Consider the following 18,890-nt stretch of genomic DNA (forward strand, 5'->3'; position numbering starts at 1 on the left):
GAGATGGTTGAACGCCATCATTGACTCAATGGATATGAGTATAAGCAAGCTCCAGGAGATGGTGAAGGACAGGGGACCTGGCATGCTGCTGTCCAGGGCATCACAAAGAGTCAGATACAACTGGGCAACCGAATAATAGCACATATATTCAAAAATCATTAATTAAAAGCCTACCTAGTGCCTGGTATCAAAGTAAAAAGGTAAACTGAACATTATTTTGTAAGAGCTGATGTCTACTAAGCATTCTGCTTTGTTATGACCTGATTTACTCCTTTATAACAATTCTTCAAAGTAAGCACCTTTTCCCCCATTTTTCAGGAGAAATTACATAGCTGAAAAACATTAAGTAACCTGCTCAAAGCCATATGGACAAGTGTCAGAACTAGCATTTGAGCCCAGGTCTGCTGGATGCAAGTGGCACCCACAGACATCATGCAGCCTGCTGCGCTACCTCGGTAATGTGACGAGCTTGCACACAGCATCAGTTAGTCTTTTGCAGGTTAAAACAAACTGATGTGCAGAGGTTACATAACTTGTCCAAAATCACACAGCTAGAAAGTATCTTAAACGAAATTTAATCTCTATTTGATGCCAAAGTGATTTTGCACCACTTCTGCATGCTATCTTTAAGTCACGATTCCTCTAAATCAGAGCCAGGAGCAAGAGTATGACGCTAGTTAACCAGAGTGCACAGAGAATGCGGAATTTAATATTTCAGTTAACAAAGAACATCTCTCTTGTGCTAACTTATTCAAAAGCTTTCTAACAGTTACCAGTGTACCTTGCAACCTAAGTCAGCACAGAATAATGTACTGTTTCCTTGATGACTCAGGATCTTACGTGTCCCAGCACCATCATTATAAGCAGCATTCGTTTCTGAGAAATGTCCAAGTGAATGCAGAAGAAGGTGAGAGGGGTGAGTGTGTGGGGAGCCCAGAATTACTGAGGACAAATTAAAGTATATTCTATTCGTTTACCTTTCCTGCAAGTAGAATGGACAAGGCCCCAAAGTGAGACTTACCAAAGGTTTCACTTGAGATGGGCTCAGATTAATCCTGTTTGCTCCAGTTAGTGGAATTATTAATAGCTGACAAACTTCATTAGAAGTGATTGTTTTCCCTCCTTTTGCCACTTGATAAATGGCAAAGAATGAAGCTTTCCCTGACTCCTGTGTCCTACTGTGTTACCCCATCATCAGGGGAGAAAGGAGCTGTATAATTACCTTTTGAGACATGAATCATCCTTATTCTGAGGGCCCAGACCTGTTTGACTCTATAAAAGCAGCTCAAGGTTGAAGTGCAAACATGCACTGTCTCACGTCCCCTAGGGTTGCTATAATTACCGATCCGCCAAGAGGAGATGAAGGTGCTTCCTGCATCTGGCCTTGCTGTCCTCCTCATCACCGCTCTGAAGTTTTCCACCGCAGCCCCCTCCCTACTTGCAGCCTCCCCCAGGACCTCAAGGAACAACTACCGCCTTGCACAGGTTGGTGAATCTTTGCACAATTCCCTCTTCCCCCTCCTGCCCCAGAAAATCTAAAGGGGATAATAATAAGAAAATCAGGAATATCTGTTGTGGTTTTGAAATCATCTTCTAAGTCCACTGAAATCTGATGGACAGGATTCCCTGTACAGCTAAGACTGGTGTCTAGTACACACTGAGTATCTGTGTTGCAAGATTGCATAAATACATGAATGAATATCTATCCAGGTATTTTGCTGCACACAGAATTTGAGGGGGCTTGCAAAAATACAAGCATTACAGAAAGACAAAGAAGTGTTTGAGGAACAACGTAGAAGGAAAACTAAGGGCAGAAAAATAAAAAACAATGTGTAAGATTTGCACAGTAGCTGCTGCTGCTAAGTCACTTCAGTCATGTCCGACTCTGTGCGACCCCAGAGACGGCAGCCCACCTGGCTCCCCCGTCCCCGGGATTCTCCAGGCAAGAACACTGGAGTGGCTTGCCATTTCCTTCTCCAATGCATGAAAGTGAAAAGTGAAGAAGTCGTTCAGTCGTGTCCAACTCTTCACGACCCCATGGACTACAGCCCACCAGGCTCCTCCATCAATGGGATTTTCCAGGCAAGAGTACTGAAGTAGGGTGCCATCGCCTTCTCCGTTGCACAGCAGAGGTGGGTTGCAAATTTAGTGCTAAGATTCCTAACAGTCACAACAGAAAGATTTCCTGTGTTCACTTTTCAGAAAAATGGCTTTTATACTCAGGGCAAACTTGATCAAAATTTGAAGTGAACCAAATTTTTCTTGGATGCCAACCCACTTCTCATGCCAAGGTCTTTCCTCTCTAAAGCATATTCCCAAAGTCCTTTATTTACTTACACTTTCTGTATCTTTCTCTTTTAAAATCTCTCCCAACTGACTGTTGGCAAGGATCGAATACAAATAATTTATTCAGCATACCAGAACTCCTTCAAAGACTAAGAGTGACTCAAAGTAATTCAATGTATATTTACTTCCAAGCGTTTTTTGGGTGGTTTTGTTTTGTTTTGTTTTTTGGGGGTGGGGGGATGGGAGGGATTTTTTTTGCTTTTGTTCTTTTTTACATTTAAAACAAAGGTGTCAAACTTTAGCCTAAAGAAATAAATCTTCAGTGGAGGAATTTCCAACATTAGTGAAAGGTGTGTAGTGAGACGTTTTTGCACCAGGGCCTCTGTTTTGTGTATCTGTCACAAAGACAGCACACTTGTGATTGCAGCCCTGCTGGGGACTGCTTTCCTACCTGCCAGGCCACACTCGTGGGCTGCTTCTTCTGTATACACCGCGTGCCCCTACTGATGGCTCACGCCACTCTTGCTTTCTAACTGATCAGTCCTCTGGCCACACGGATCATTCAACGTTTTGAATATCAGCCCTCCATATAAACAGCACAGCGGATGCCAGGTACAGACTTGAGTTGAACGTTCTTTGACTTGAAACCACTTTCAGATGAACTAAATTCTAAATAGCATATCTCAGAATATTAACTGGGTCTGTTTCCAATCGTATTTTGCCACCAGGCTTTGCCTCCCTTCTCCTGACATGTAATTGTCGCTTACCCAGTTTCATGCCACTGGACCTCCAGAAGGAGTGTCATGCTGAGGTTAGAACTGATCTGGTGGCTGAAAATCATGGTTTTGTCCAGGTTCAGACAAGCTATGCTCATTGGGCCCAAACCAGCCACCCTTGTTTGTTTACAAATCATCTACTGCATTTGTACCACAATGGTGGAAATCACGTGATGAAACAGAAAATATTAATTATCGGACCTTTCAGAAAACAGTTAACTGACCCCATAGTGGTCTATGCAGGAGTAAGGCCAGTGAGCCTTGAAAGAAATCTGTCCTTGCTAAGAGTATTGGGAAAGAATTAGGTGTTCTTGGAATGTTAGGGATCTCTAGTGACCCCCTGGGGCTTCTCTGGTGACTCAGATGGTAAAGAATCTGCCTGCAGTGTGGGAGACCTGGGTTTGATCCCTGGGTGGGGAAGATCCCACGGAGAAGGGAATGGCAACCCACTCCAGTATTCTTGCCTGGGAAATCCCATGGACAGAAGAACCTGGAGGGCTACAATCCGTGGGATTGCAGAGTCAGACACGACTGAGCAACTAACACTGTCACATTCACAATGACCCTTTATCCTTCCTCTCCAAAGCTAGTCAAGCCCCTTCAGTCTCCCTTATGGCATACTTTGAAAGACCTTCGACCAAGGATCAAGGAAACTTGTTGACACCTGGCAAATAGGCCTTCTCCTGCCTGCAGTGGCCCTAGGCGTCAGCTCCAGGGGGGAAAGGGTATCACTCTTCAGCAGGCTGGTCTGATCTAGGCAAACCTCCTAAGTGCATCCCAATACTAGAAAGAGTTACTGTCCCACCTGATAGTTTAAAGAAATAGCTAACAACTCAGGCAACAATACAACAAATGAAATGACATGAAAATAGACTTATTTCATAAAACAGCTTAAGTTTATTCATTTAGCAATTATTTATTGAGTGGCTTCCCTGATAGCTCAGTTGATGAAAGAATCTGCTTGCAATGCAGGAGACCCCAGTTCGATTCCTGGGTTGGAAAGATCCGCTGGAGAAGAGATAGGCTACCCATTCCAGTTTTCTTGGGCTTCCCTGGTGGCTCAGCTGGTAAAGAATCCCCCTGCAATGCAGGACCTGGGTTTGATTCCTGGATCGGGAAGATCCCCTGCAGGAGGGAAAAGCTACCCACTCCAGTATTCTGGCCTGGAGAATTCCACGGACTGTATAGTCCATGGGATCACAAAGAGTCGGATACGACTGAGCAACTTTCACTTTCACCCTTTCACTTGCTATATGCTATGTGCCAAGGTATGTCCTAAGCACTGGAGAAACATCAGTGCACAAAACAAGTAAAGTTCCTGTTCTTCCAGCACTGACATGGGCATGACGGAGGAGTGGGAAGAGCTGGGAGGAGACAAGCCAGGCAATCAAAAAGTGTCCATGTGATATTAAAAAATAAATTTACCAGGATGATAGAGAGTTACGAGGGCCAGGGAGGGAGAGGGGGGCATTCTCACCTGAGTAGTCCAGGAAGGCTTTTCTGAGGAAGGGATATTTGCAATGAACCTGAACTCTGTAAAGAACTACGTGGACCTGACCTTCTCAGTCGTGTGAAGATCTGGAGACAGAGCTGTCCAGGCAGAGGAAAGAGCAAGTGCAGCAGCCTGGGGCAGCAGGCCAGATGGCAGGAGGACACCGCTGAGTCCAGAGTCAGGCCAGCACACACCGGGGCCTGGGGCTCCACCCTGCTCGCTTCTCTCTCAACCGCTCACCAAGAGCGGGCAAACTGTGCCTGGGAACTCCAGGCAGGAAATGTTTCCAAGTGCTAGTCACCTCTTCCTCCACCCAGGAACACAATAGTCTATTCTTGCAAAGATAAACAGGTTTTTAATTGATTTATTTCATGCCCGCTTGTATCTTTTCAATTCTCATTGGCTAATTATCACAAAGGCTTGGGAAAAGATGAAATAATTAGTCTCATCGTCCAGAGTTTTAGCCTATTGTTTGTTTGTTTTTAAATAGTAATATCAATATGACATTTAATACAGGCTAAGTTGTCCTCAAAATAATAGAAGCTTTTATTATCACATTATTATGAACTTATGGAGAAGGCAATGGCAACCCACTCCAGTATTCTTGCCTACAGAATCCCGTGGACAGAGGAGCCTGGTGGGCTGCTGTCCCTGGTGTCACACAGAGTCGGATCCGACTGAAGCGACTTAACAGCAGCAGCAGCAGCAGCAAGCAGCATTATTAACTTAAAAGTTGAAGAAAATAAAAATTTAAAAACTTCCAAATACAAATTGTTAAATTCAGGTGACTTTACTACCGTTTCACTTTCTGTGCATAAAGATATTTTTAAATTGCCATTATATTCAAATTTTGGAGAAGGCAATGGCACCCTACTCTAGTACTCTTGCCTGGAAAATCCCATGGACAAAGGAGCCTGGTGGGCTGCAGTCCATGGGGTCGCTGAGAGTCGGGCACAACTGAGCGACTTCACTTTCATTTTTATGCATTGGAGAAGGAAATGGCAACCCACTCCGGTGTTCTTGCCTGGAGAATCCCAGGGACGGGAGAGCCTAGTGGGCTGCCGTCTATGGGGTTGCACAGAGTCGGACACGACTGAAGTGACTTAGCAGCATACTCAAATTTTGGTTCCTTCTTATTTTATTATTATATCATAATAAAATTTTGATGTTTATATGTTCGTAAACATCATGTTTAAAAGTGACAAATATTTCAGAAAATACACTGAGCTGAAGAAGATGCTTAATATACATTAAGTGAAAAGAGATTTATCACTATTATTATTATAGTACAAGCCAAGTTTGCAAATAGAAATGTGTGTATATGAATACACACAGATATAGAGTGATAAACTAGGATGAGGTGAGGAAGTGGGTGGGGGTTGCCAAAACCACAGTGATCCAGGAAAATAATGTCAAAGGCAATATTTTGGGGGAAAAAATGTAAATTAAGGCCACAAAAATTCACGGTGGAAAAAATATTAAAATTTTAAATAAAGATAGGATCCGTGTAAGAGCCGCATCCCGAGGGAGCACCCAGTGGGGAGCAGCTCACCCGCTCACTGCAGCAACCAGTCCTCGTGCTCTAAGGAGAAATTGTTTCCAATTCTACCTTTACTTCATTGAAGACGGTTTGCATCCTATTTACATCACTAGCCTTAAACGTCTTGAGCTGCAGGCCTAGCCTCTTAAGCGCATTCTGAAGAAGAACCATTTTATTGTAAAAATTTTATTGCTATATGTTCATAGCAAACATATATGTATAACATTTATGATTTTAAAAGTATTATTCTTAATTCCATCACCAACATATAAAAACTGTTAATCTCTTAGTCTATATTTTTCAGAATACTTTCTATGACTCAGGGCTGGGACTAGGACAAAGGACTGCTAAAGTTTGGATCCTATCTTTATTTAAAATTTTAATATTTTTTTGGCCTTAATTTACATTTGTTTCCAAAAATATTGCCTTTGACATTATTTTTCTGGATCACTGTGTTTTTGGCAACCCCCACCCACTTCCTCACCTCATCCTAGTTTATCACTCTATATCTGTGTGTATTCATATACACACATTTCTATTTACAAACTTGGCTTGTACTATAATAATAATAGTGATAAATCTCTTTTCACTTAATGTATATTAAGCATCTTCTTCAGTTCAGTTTAGTCACTCAGTCATGTCTGACTCTCTGCCACCCCGTGGACTGCAGCATGCCAGGCCTCCCTGTCCATCACCACCTCCCATAGTTTACTCAAACCCATGTCCAGTGAATTGGTGATGCCATCCAACCATCTCATCCTCTGTCGTCCCCAGCATCAAGTTCTTTTCAAATGAGTCAGTTCTTTGCAGCAGGTGGCCAAAGCATCTTCTTATGGGACCATATTTTGTGAAATCAAAATTAGAGTTTAGAGTGTAACTGTAACACATAATCTAACAGGAAACAAAATATTTGAAATTTAAACAGCCTCAGAACATATGGAGCACGGAGCTCCACACAAAGCTCACCTCTGAAGACTGTAATTCAGACTTACCATGAGCCTTGTATGGCTACAGCATCCGCTTGAGCAAACAGAATAGCTCAGAGAATCAACGTCATCTTGCCAAAAGAATCAGAAACATAAATGCGTATATCAGATAGCTTAATGAGACATGGAAATGAAAGCAAATAGTCGCACCTCTGTTTCAGGTCACCTCTCCTGGGTTCCAGGGCTCCCTCACCCTTTTTCTCCTCTTGGGTTCTTATCTCACTAAGATTTTACAAAGAACAACCACCAAGGAAGTGAGGTCTGCTCACAAGCAGGCCAAGGACTAAGGGCTGGTTGAGCCCACAGGAAGGACACAGTAAGGACACAGAGCACCTTGTCTAAACAAGTGAGTCTTATTCCTTTTCACTTTTTGCTTAACAATTACAGCTTATGTTGACACCAGAAATCTTTGGGATATAGGAAAGGATAAAGACAAATTGTCACCCATAACTTTACAACCCAGAGATAAGCAAGATTAATATTCAGATATATTTCTTTCTATTATTTATGTTACTTATGTTCACTCTATTAAATTATATGTGCTAATTATCAGTGTATTGATTAGTATGTTAACTTTAAATGTTAATATACATGCTGACATTATTATTGATATATTAACACAGATATAATAAATATGAACATAATACATATACATTATATGATTTGGTTTATGTATGAAATTGTGATTATAATCTGTATAAAGGTTTCACTTCTGCTTTTCTCAGTGTATTGCCATTATATTGAATCATTACACATGCCACTAAATATTTTTCAAAAATGTGATATTAGCAGAGGCCTAGTATTATTTCAAATCAATATATAATAATGTATCTAATACATTCCCTATTGTTAGATATTAAGATCATTCCAATATTTTATTACTTATACATAAATATATTTAATGGAAATGAATGATACACATAGTTTATAGAGAATATAATAAAACACATGGTTTCTGAATTAGTTCATATGATATACAAATAATTTTATATACAACATACACCTTATATAAATATGAACATTTATGTTTAATAAAATACAGATATAAATCTTTAGCTGCTTTCTGAAATTCCTAGGACAACAGCAGGCACAAAACCTGCCTTTGCGTGACTATGTTATTCACTTCACCCTGTAAGTCATACAGTGTTTTGAGTGATATATTAGGGGTTTTAAGCCTTTAAATGCAAATGAAAACATTATATTTATGTCTAATTTTCTAATATTTGCTTCAAGGAACAGTTAGTCCTAGAAAACCTCCCCCTTGAAAAACACCCCACGTATTGAACACACCTAAATTATTTAAAAGTCTCAGTCAGGAAACAGGTTGACACCTACTGCTTTCACATAAAATGAGAGCCCGCACTATGTGGCCTCACAGAGTTAAGAACACACTGCTCTTTCACAGTGTATAATGAAAAGGCGACACTGATAGTTGCTTACAGGGAAATAGGATAGTCTTTATTTTGCAAATTGTTAAAGACTTTAATACAGATAAATGGGCTGTGGGGAAAATGTTCACATTATTTTCTTTCTAATATTTTTTTTTCTCTTAAAATAGCAGTTCATTGTAGAAAAAGCACAAAATGCATGCAAATAAAAAAATCTAAAATCCCACTTCCCAAGATAATTGTTGTTAATAACTTGGACTTTTCTATCTAAGCTTTATATATGCAAGTATATCTAATTTTTTTTTTTCAAAAGTGGCAAATGCTGTGCAGACTGTCTTTAGCATAACAAGAATACTGTCCTGTCTTACCTGAGCATAAGTGTTGCTCAGAGCTTGTGCTGTAGACGTCAGCCTGCCTCTCCATTTCAGGCGTACCTTGACAAGTATTACACAAAGAAAGGAGGGCCCCAGATTGGGGAGATGGTTGCAAGAGGAGGCAATTCCACGGTTAAAAAGATAAAGGAGCTGCAGGAGTTCTTCGGCCTCCGAGTCACCGGGAAGTTAGATCGAGCTACGATGGACGTGATCAAGAGGCCTCGCTGTGGAGTTCCCGACGTGGCCGACTATCGCCTCTTCCCAGGTGAACCCAAATGGAAAAAAAATACTTTGACATACAGGTAATGAGATCGAGTCTTTCCAAATTCAGAGAGAAATAGCCTCCCTCTCCTTCTTTTCTTTTAAAAATATCTTCCTTCTGATGTGTATAAAAATCATGACTCGTCCCAATCATAAAAGAGAATGCGAACTTTTTTGGTCTACTCTTTAGACAATGGAGAATTGACGAGAAAATATGACCTCAAGATTGTTCTAATGAGTGGCCATTTTAGGTATGACAGTTTTACCAGTTTAGAGACAACACGTTTTTCCATAAAGAAAATGAATCTTGTCTAAGATTAATAACCTGATGGTACCAATCAGTTTTCTTAAAACAATCTTCTAAATTAGAAGTAAAGCTCACCTAATAAATTAATTTTTATTAATTCCAAAAATAATTTGTTGGCAATTTGTTAAATGTCTGGGCATTCAGTTCTGGAGATAAAAGGTTAATTACATCATTTTCCCTGCCTTTTGGGGAGAAATACATGCAAATGGCCGCAGCTCTGGGTGACAGATGTGAAACAAGTCTAAGCAGAGAGCTGGGGCAGCATGTGGAGGAGCTACCAGGTCACCCAGGGATGGCCCGCGACATCCGCGCCTGACCCGAAGGCCAAGCGAGAGCTGGCCGCCCCGAGCCCCAGCTCCCCCGTTTCCCGCCTGGTCCTCCTCGGCCATCCTCCGATGTCTTCCTGCCCGAGGGGGAACAAGGATTCTGCATCATCCAAGAGGACTCACCCAGGCAGAACCAACCCCCGTGCTGTGTTTTGGAGTCTCAGGCCTGAACTCTGGCCCCGCAGCCCGCATCCATTTGCCGGGCCAGTGCTGGCTTCCCTCCCTACTCGGTCCACCTCCGATAGACCGACCGTGGTGCTTCCTAATTATTATAGGGCATTTTACTGTTATCGATGTTCGGGAGGTGAGTTACAGCTCTTATCTGTGTGATGGAAATGGCCTGCTGCGGCTCACCTCTTCCCAACTTGACATTCACTGGTGGCAGGCTGGTAGCTGAAATGAGCCGTAGTGAAGAGTGTTTCCAATACTGTAATCAGCAAACCCTGCGAGGGGAGGCGGGTAGCTACAGAGCCAGCTGTTACACTGCCCCCCGCACTCCAGTGAGGGCCCAAACCCAAGCAGAGATCAGATGATTCCTCTAGGCCACCTGTTAGCTGCTATGAGCCTTTGAGTCCATAAGGTGGCACTCTGGATACAGCTATTAGTCTCTGCCGCAGTGTAAGAAAGCCTCAAAGATCTTTCTTGGGGGGAAGAAAAAAAAACAAACACCTAAAAGAAACTGAGCACCCACGAGATTACGAGGTAAGAGAGGAAATTTTTATATTTTTATATAAACTCATGAAGTCTTTCCCATCATCTCCTAAACTGTGTCATAGGAAGTTTTCCTAAACTGAGTAAACTTTCCTAAACATTTCCTAAACTGTGTAAACATTTTCTAAACATTTCCGAGTGCGTCGTATGTGATTACATTCGTGGTAAATCACTTCAGTTATGTCCGACTCCTTGCAACGCCATGGACTATAGCCTGCCAAGTTCCTCTATCTATGGGATTCCCTAGGCAAGAATAGCGGTTCCCACGCCCTTCTCCGGGGGATCCTCTCGACCCGGGGATCAAACCCACTTCTCTTATGTCTCCTGCATTGGCTGGCAGGTTCTTTACCACTAGCACCACCTGGGAAGCCGTAGTCTGTGATTACGCACAGCAAAGACAAGGGGATAGATCAAGCTAACTTGGGATTTGAAGTATAGTATTCTTGCGGTAATACTCTTTGGGCAGTCCCCAAAACCCCTCAACACACCCACACTGACCAACCACTTCCTCCTGAACAACTCGCCTTCTCCTCCCCTCCCCTTCTCCTCCCCTCCCCTTCTCCAAAAAAAAGGAACTAGAGACTACCTTAGCTCTGTGTAGCTACTGGATCTCAGAATAACTTCTTTTAACATAGCCCAGAGGACTGGAAGGACTTCCCTGTAGCTCAAAGGGTAAAGAATCTGCCTGTGATGCTGGAGACCAGGGCTCGATCTCTGGCTCAGGAAGAGCCTTTGCAGGAAGGGAATGGCAATCCCCTCCAGTATTCTTGCCTGGAGATTTCCATGGACAGAGAAGCCTGTTGGGCTATAGTTCTTTGGGTCGTAAAGAATTGGACAGGACTGAGCAACTAACACACACACAGAGGACTGAAAGGGCTTCCTTTCATTGGTGGCAATGATAAAGAACCCTCCAGACAAAGCAGGTAGACGTAAGAGATGGGGGTTCAATGCCTAAGTTGAGAAGACCCCCCCGGAGGAGGGCATGGCAACCCACTCTAGTATTCTTGCCTGGAGAATCCCGTGGACAGAGAAGCCTGGTGGGCTACAGTCCATAGGGTCGCACAGAGTTGGACAGACTGAAGCAACTTAGCACTCAGAGGACTGAAAAAGATAAAATATAATCTAGAGCTTATGGGCATAAACTTTGGAGCCATAAAGAACTGGGCTCAGTTCCTGACTAGTCATGAAACATAGAGTGATACTGTTACCTCTGAAGGTGGCTGTGAGGGTTAGCAGGCATACCACACTGAAAAGTGCCTGGGGCTGGGTCCAGCCCTTAGCGTGTGTTCCCAGAACGTCGGCTGCCATCACTGCTGCGGTATCGATCTCTAGACCCTCTGGGCAAGGACCTCTGTCCACATGCTCTTCCTTTCTGGTCCATCCCTTCTCCATGCCTGTTTTCTCCAGCCCAACACACACAGGCCGCTATGTGGGGGTGAATAACCTATCTACAATATGAGAGAATTGGGGGATGCTAACTATACAGAGCCACGACAAATCACAGGTTCATATGATGCTGTGGGAGTGGCAAATTCGGAAAACACTAAACTGGTCCCTTTAAGAGTCCTGGTTCCCCCTCTAGACACTCTAGCTCCCTCCTCTTGGGCCCAGTTCCTGGAGTGAGAGATCTTATTCCTTCCCTCTTAGTTGCTGGGTTTGGCTATTTCCCTTCCTCTCTGTGGGACATGGTCCCTTCCTCTGGGGCCTCTGGGACAACCACTGTTGATTTCTGGCTGAGACTGCACCACCTGCATCAGAATAGCCTGGGACCCTTGTTAAAATGCAGATTTCTTGATCGCACTTGTGTGTTTAACAAGCTTTCTGAGTTGTTACCACAGGTCCTAAACTTTGAGAACAACTAAGCAGGCCCTTTTTTAGGGCCTAGCTTTTATTCATTAGTTCATCCATTTAGCAAGTGTTTGCTAAGCACCTACTATGTCCAAGAGCCAGGACTAGGACCTGGCAAAAGTAGACTATGTGTCTGGCTCTCAAGGTGGACATTTACAGAATTGGCTTCTAACTCTGCCCGCGCTATTCAACCTGAGCCCAAGGTCCCAGGTTGCGGTTCCTTTCTTCCCCCCTTCCTTTATGGCAGCTTAGAATCCCCAGCCCCTGGGTTCCAAAGTGGCACATCCTAGAAAAACACCAACTGTCTCTACCCACTGTATCCAAAATGCTCTATACTTTTATGCCTTCCAGTGTCATTGTCAGAGGAGGACTTGATGAAAGAAAGACTTGAGCCTTTTTCAGCCCAAGTGAGCATCCTTGTGACAAGCTAGCACTTCCTCTTTTAAGATGTACATTATTTTAAGAAAAAACATTCCCCCATGGCCCTGGGGAAAACCTGCTTGTCTTTGAATAAGAATTTGAAAAACCTCAAAACTCTTTGTCTTTATTTTTTACAATTGAAAAATTTTGGTCTCTTTAGGGGAAAAAGATTCCTTCTCAATTAAAACCGCTTTAGGAAAAACAGACTTCTTGCTACTCATAAAATTACACAGGTATTATTCTTTCCAATTAGTGATGAATAATAACAACAAAAGTCAAATTGTTTCAGCATCAGAAATCTCAAATTTTTCATTTCACCCCCTTCATTTTTCTTAAGTTAGCATGTTTCAGTAATGTAATAAAGATGAAAGCAAAATAAGAATTATTATTTTGGAGAAAAATCTCTAAATTGTAGATTTATGGTCACTATTTTTATCACTATTTTTATTTTCAATATGAACTTGACATAACTCTCACTTTCTTCACTTAGGAGCACTTGTTAAAAGGAAAATGTGTTGCTTCTGTATTGACAGAATATCCAAGTACACCCCTTCCATGACCCCTGCGGAGGTGGACAGAGCCATGGAGATGGCCCTGAGGGCCTGGAGCAGCGCCGTCCCTCTGAACTTTGTCAGAGTCAATGCGGGCGAAGCAGACATTATGATCTCTTTTGAAACCGGAGGTACTGTGGTGCTTCCTGGATTTTGTCTATTACTCCAGAGGAAAAATATTTCAGTACTTTTCCTCATACAATGTTTAATCCATGTGACCAGCACGCTCCTTCTCAGAGCTGTGAAGGCCAGAGGCTGAGATCGTGGCAAAGTCACGACCTTTATTTAGTCAGAAAACAGATCCGGGGTGTTCTCCACATGACTGAGCTACAGAACAGACTAGGCATAACCCATTTTCGCTGTGGCATTGCCCCGTCAGGGACAAGTTCTGTCAGGTTTAGCTTCTCTATGGCTGGGAGGCCCTCTGACCTCACCCCCGCCCCATGATGGTGTCCATCACTCCCCTTCATATTAGCCGAGGACCTGCCCCTCTGACTCCTCTCTGAGGGTCAGGCCCGCAGAGCTCCTGCAGCTTTCCCGGGCAGCGCGGTTAGGAGGGCGGCTGCCGCTGCTGTCTGGCCCACGCTTCAGACGCCTCTTGGTGGAGTTGCCAGGCCTGCCACCAGCCTGCACACTCCGTCCCTCACTCGCCCCTGTTTCAGAGAAACGGGTCTAGTAGTAAATGAAGGAAAGGCCGTTTAAGTCTTTTCCCTCTCAGCTTTCTGAGTCAAGGTGAGTATCCCCGCCTCTTTCCCTTCACAGATAACCTTTCTAAGTGTCCTCTTTAAAGTCTTTATCTTAATTTTAATCTGATGTCACTGGGGAGAGACATGTATAGAAGCTGGGAGAGAGAATCAAGTAAGTCCTGAGCTGGAGCCCTTGAGAGGTGGCCCTGGGGTGACTGGCCCACGGTGGGTCTCGCTCCTCCCGCAGGGTCAAGGCCACCCACCCCCAGGGAAGCGGCAGGGCGGTGTGGCTTGGGGCAGCTTTGGGGGTGATGGAGTTAACATCTGGCTCTCAATCTTTCAAGCTGGTGCTCTGTTCCCTAAAACAAGTGGACTTGGCACTCTGCTGCCATTTAACCAGGACCTCAGGGCATGTACTGATTAAACAACACTGCCCTGAAACTTGGGGAATGGCACACCAGAACTTTGTTTTGTTGGGTTTAAATAAAACGAGGTATTCCCACCAAAATCCTGAAAAGCTATGAAATGTATTGTATAATATCCCTCATTTTATTCTTCCTCCTTTTCTATTATTTTGTAATGAACTCTTAAGTAAATACAGATACTAAAACAAAAGCCTATTAAGCTTTAAAAGCTGTAATTTTATAAATATGTCTGTTGCTTTCAGGAGTTTTATGCATGAAAGTATAATAAAATTACAGAGAAATTTTCTTTCCTTTTTTGACATGTCCTTAAAATATATTGGGCTCTACAAATCATTTTTAAAACTTAAAAATCAGAAGTGTTTCCAAACTAAACACTAAGCAAAATAAGAATTAGACTTGTTCTGAATGCATCTTTACCTTGTGGAAGATGTCTTAAGTGTGGGGATGCCTGAGTCAGGTGGAGCTGATGCGGGGGTGGGAAAGACAGCAGCTGCCCAGGGCTCACATGCATGGCCCAGGCCATGTCCTCATGGGAGGTGTTGGGCTCCACACATGTGCATCGTGGGGCAGTCAGTCACTGTGGTGTGTTTAAAGGCAGCAGTTACAACATTAGTTTACCTTGAATTGTGTTTTCTGAATAGCTTCTGCTTTGTCATTTTTTATTTTATTTTTTTTTACTATCACAGGCTGGCCTATTAGTAGAGAATGGGTGACCAACCTCTCATTTTACCATAATGCAGTGTGTAACAGAAAGTATGAGGCAGGTTTTAATGTAATTGCACTCTGATTAATTGGCTCACACTGTCTGGAGAAGGGAATGGCACCCCACTCCAGTACTCTTGCCTGGAAAATCCCATGGATGCAGGAGCCTGGTAGGCTGCAGTCCATGGGGTCGCAAAGACTCAGACATGATGGAGCAACTTCACTTTCCCTTTTCACTTTCATGCATTGGAGAAGAAAATGGCAACCCACTCCAGTGTTCTTGCCTGAAGAATCCCAGGGACAGGGGAGCCTGTGGGTTGCCGTCGATGGGGTCGCACAGAGTCAGACACAACTGAAGCGACTTAGCAGCAGCAGTAGCAGCATACAAACAGAAACCACACGCTTGTCCAATTTACTATCACTGTCTTAGCCAGATCGTATTTTTGTTTTGTTTTTTGTTAGCAATTTTTTTGACATATATTTGATATACAATGTTGTGTTAGTTTTAGTTGTACAGCAAAGTAATTCATATATATATGTTCTTTTTCAGATTTTTTTCCTTATAGGTTATTACACCATACTATACTCAAAAATGTTGAGTATAGTTCCCTGTGCTATACAGTAGTTCACTGTCAGTTACCTATTTTATACATAGAAATGTGTATATATTAATCCCAAACTCCTAATTCGTCCCTCCCTCACTGCCACCCCCTAAATAATGCATTGAAATCACTCTGCCAACACGTTCACAGTCCAGTGAGTGGATAAGATGGTGGCTGAATAACCATCTGCCTTTCTCCTTTTGGAATCTGCAGCATGTTCATAGTCTACAGTAGGCCTTGTGCCAATTGATAGACAGTGCAACAAATGCAATAACAAAAGAACATTAAAAAAAAATTTTAATGCTCACTATCTTTAAAACACAAAACATCACTTTTATTGTTTTAATAGGTCACTCATTGGTATGTGAGATTCCTCTTATTAAAAAATGAATATTGAAAAGTAAACCTATTTGTATGAGAAATACCAATGCTATTCAAAAAGTTGTCCATTCCCTGTGATATCATGTACCCCTCAAAATTTGCTAGAAGGACTAAATCCTGTTGGCATTCTGCCCCATATGTCTAGATCACGGGGATTCCTATCCATTTGATGGGCCTCGAGGGACTCTAGCCCATGCATTTGCACCTGGAGAAGGCCTGGGAGGAGATACACATTTCGACAATGCTGAGAAGTGGACTATGGGAACGAATGGTATATATGCACAATTCACCATAACCTGGAAAATATTGTACCTTCTTCTGGGCCTCCATCATGAAACCTTGAGGTTCAACGTCCCAAGCCACCCTTTAACTAGGGGGGCTGGCTAGGAAAAACAAGTAAGCCAAAAATCCAAAAGGGAACACCATAAGGGAAAAGATCCACCCTCAATTGTGCTGTAGATTTGTCTGCTCTCTGGTTCACAGGGTATAATCTCGAGAAACAGCAATCCCCTACTCAACACACAGCAGTATTTTCCTTCAACTGCGTAGTCTTTTTTGTTTACTTGTACTTGGAAATAGGCTACGTTCAGAAATGACCTGAGAAGAATTAGTACTTTACTGAGAAGTGCAATGGGGATGGGTTGAAATTTCTAGAATATCACGCATGTCATCTGGAATTCTCCAGTATGAAACATGGGTGGATAAAAGAGAGCAGACAGGGAACCAGTAAAGCATGCATGGACTAAATCTAGGTATTGCTGCCACTGTTAGTGCTGAAGCCCTTCTTTACGGAGCACCACTGACCATAAACAAAATAAATGGATTTACATTTCCATCGTCCCCTACCCGAAGCCGCTCCTCGCCAAGGGGGGAAGAACTAGGCTAAAGTCAGCAAAGCTAAGTGCCAGAACACCCTACCAACATTTTAATAACCCAGTTCTGAAAAGAAAATGAATAAACTATGATTTGGCATAAAGTCTCCTGTGAAGACAGGAAATAGTGAAAAGAAAACTCTGTGTTGATGCTGTCTTTTCCTCTCTCATATCATCTAGGTTTCAATTTATTCACCGTTGCTGCTCATGAGTTTGGCCATGCACTGGGCCTGGCCCATTCCACAGACCCGTCAGCACTGATGTACCCAACTTATAAGTATCAGAATCCCTATGGGTTCCATCTCCCCAAGGACGACGTGAAGGGGATCCAGGCACTGTATGGTACAATAACTACACTTTTTTGAGTACAGACCCTGAGAATGACAGGCATTTGGTCTCTTGGCAAAGTATACTCTGCCAGCCATTAACCTGCAAAGGTGAAGATTAAGCTAGAAACCACAGCCCCAACTATCCCCTCTTAGGAAAAACTTATTTACCATATATGAGTATTGGTTTCTTTTGTAAGATGAATATTTAAATTTTACATCTTCCTTCCAGAGCATATTGGTCCCTCGATGGCCATAGCAAATACAATCATTTGTGTGTATTTTGAGTGTTGATCAGGGGTTAGATATTGGAAAAGGATGGATTTTTTTATAGTTCATATATATATAGTGTTTATCCATTTGCAAATAAGTGATCTTATCTCGGGGCTTTCCTGGTGGCTCAGACAGTAAAGAGTCTGCCTGCAATGCGGGAAATCCAGGTTTGATCCCTGGATCAGGAAGATCCTCTCGAGAAGGGAATGGACCTTATCTTCCTAAAAATAGTAATGTTGATGGTAATAACTGTACCGTTTAGTCATATAGCTGATCTGCAGTTTACAAATCATGTTCATATGAGTCATCACATATCATCCTCATCACTAGCCTGAGGGATATAAAATGTTTTCTGCATTTTATAGTTGAGAAAGCTGAGGCTCAAAGACTATATGCCAAAATATCCAAAATTATCTGAAATGTTAGCATTTTTTTAAAAGGTGATAAAGAATTATGAGGAACTCTATATCCCATTTTCCTGAACAGAAAGTCAAGTCCATTCATCCATGAGAAGAAATTTTGAAACATCACTAGACCTTGACATTTTGTTTGTTTGATGGGTAAAAAAGCTGGAGAATCTAGGAAGCTGCCTTTCCCATAAGCCTCAGAACCTGCTCATTCAGTGTTTACTTGCAGGCACTCCTGCTCTTCGCTCAGCCTAGAGAAGAGTCTGTAGAACCCAGCTCCTCCTGCCTTCCCGCATCTGGCCAGTTCATCTGTTGTTTAGACGTAGGTACACACAGCTGCAGGCAGATCTCACCTGAGGCACATAAAAGACAAGTTTCATCCCAAGAAGTGTTCAGCCAGCTATTTCCCTTCAGAGTGGGATCTATGCCAGTTCTGCTTCTCTCTTGAGTGACAGAAAAAAAAAAAAAACCTGCGAATCTCTCCATATGACAAGCTAGGGCTCCAGTGTAAAACCCTTCCTGTGGCCATCAGGGAATGCGTGCTCAGTCACTAAGTCATGTCCGACTCTTTGTGACCCCATGGACAGCGGCTTCTGTCCACGGAATTCTCCAGATAAGAACACCAGAGTGGGTAGTCATGTCGTTCTCCTGTGGTCCCCAAGAGGAACCCACTCCAGATCTGTGCCTACCCTTTATGGGTCTTTGTGCCCTGAAGCGTCACCACCATTCTGACAGCCACTGTTCCTCAGCCAGGAGAGGAAGTTTATGTTTTGACAAGGCCGTTTTTCCGCAAGTGAACAAAATACAGAAACATGGTTTTATAACGCCAAGAGGCACAAGCCTCACCTACTGCTGACCACCCTGAGCTTCAGCAGAGTGCTTGGAGGATTAGTAAGTGTTAAAAAATGGCAGTGTGTTTCTGATCCGACCAGTTTCCACTTTCTGATCTT

The 18,890-nt window shown here is 42.9% G+C and overlaps 1 protein-coding gene across 1 annotated transcript in view; it reads left to right on the top strand.

Moving 5' to 3' along the window:
- Positions 1-1,359: 1,359 nt before the first annotated feature.
- Positions 1,360-18,890, top strand: part of MMP20 (matrix metallopeptidase 20) — a 61,291-nt gene continuing 43,760 nt past the window's right edge. The window contains exons 1-5 of the mRNA XM_068989096.1: positions 1,360-1,485; positions 8,897-9,144; positions 13,249-13,397; positions 16,208-16,333; positions 17,115-17,276. Of these exons, the coding sequence (XP_068845197.1) occupies positions 1,360-1,485; positions 8,897-9,144; positions 13,249-13,397; positions 16,208-16,333; positions 17,115-17,276 (811 nt within the window). The remainder of the gene's footprint in view (positions 1,486-8,896; positions 9,145-13,248; positions 13,398-16,207; positions 16,334-17,114; positions 17,277-18,890) is intronic.

Source organism: Capricornis sumatraensis, chromosome 16 (genome assembly GCF_032405125.1).
Source record: "Capricornis sumatraensis isolate serow.1 chromosome 16, serow.2, whole genome shotgun sequence".
NCBI lineage: Eukaryota > Metazoa > Chordata > Mammalia > Artiodactyla > Bovidae > Capricornis > Capricornis sumatraensis.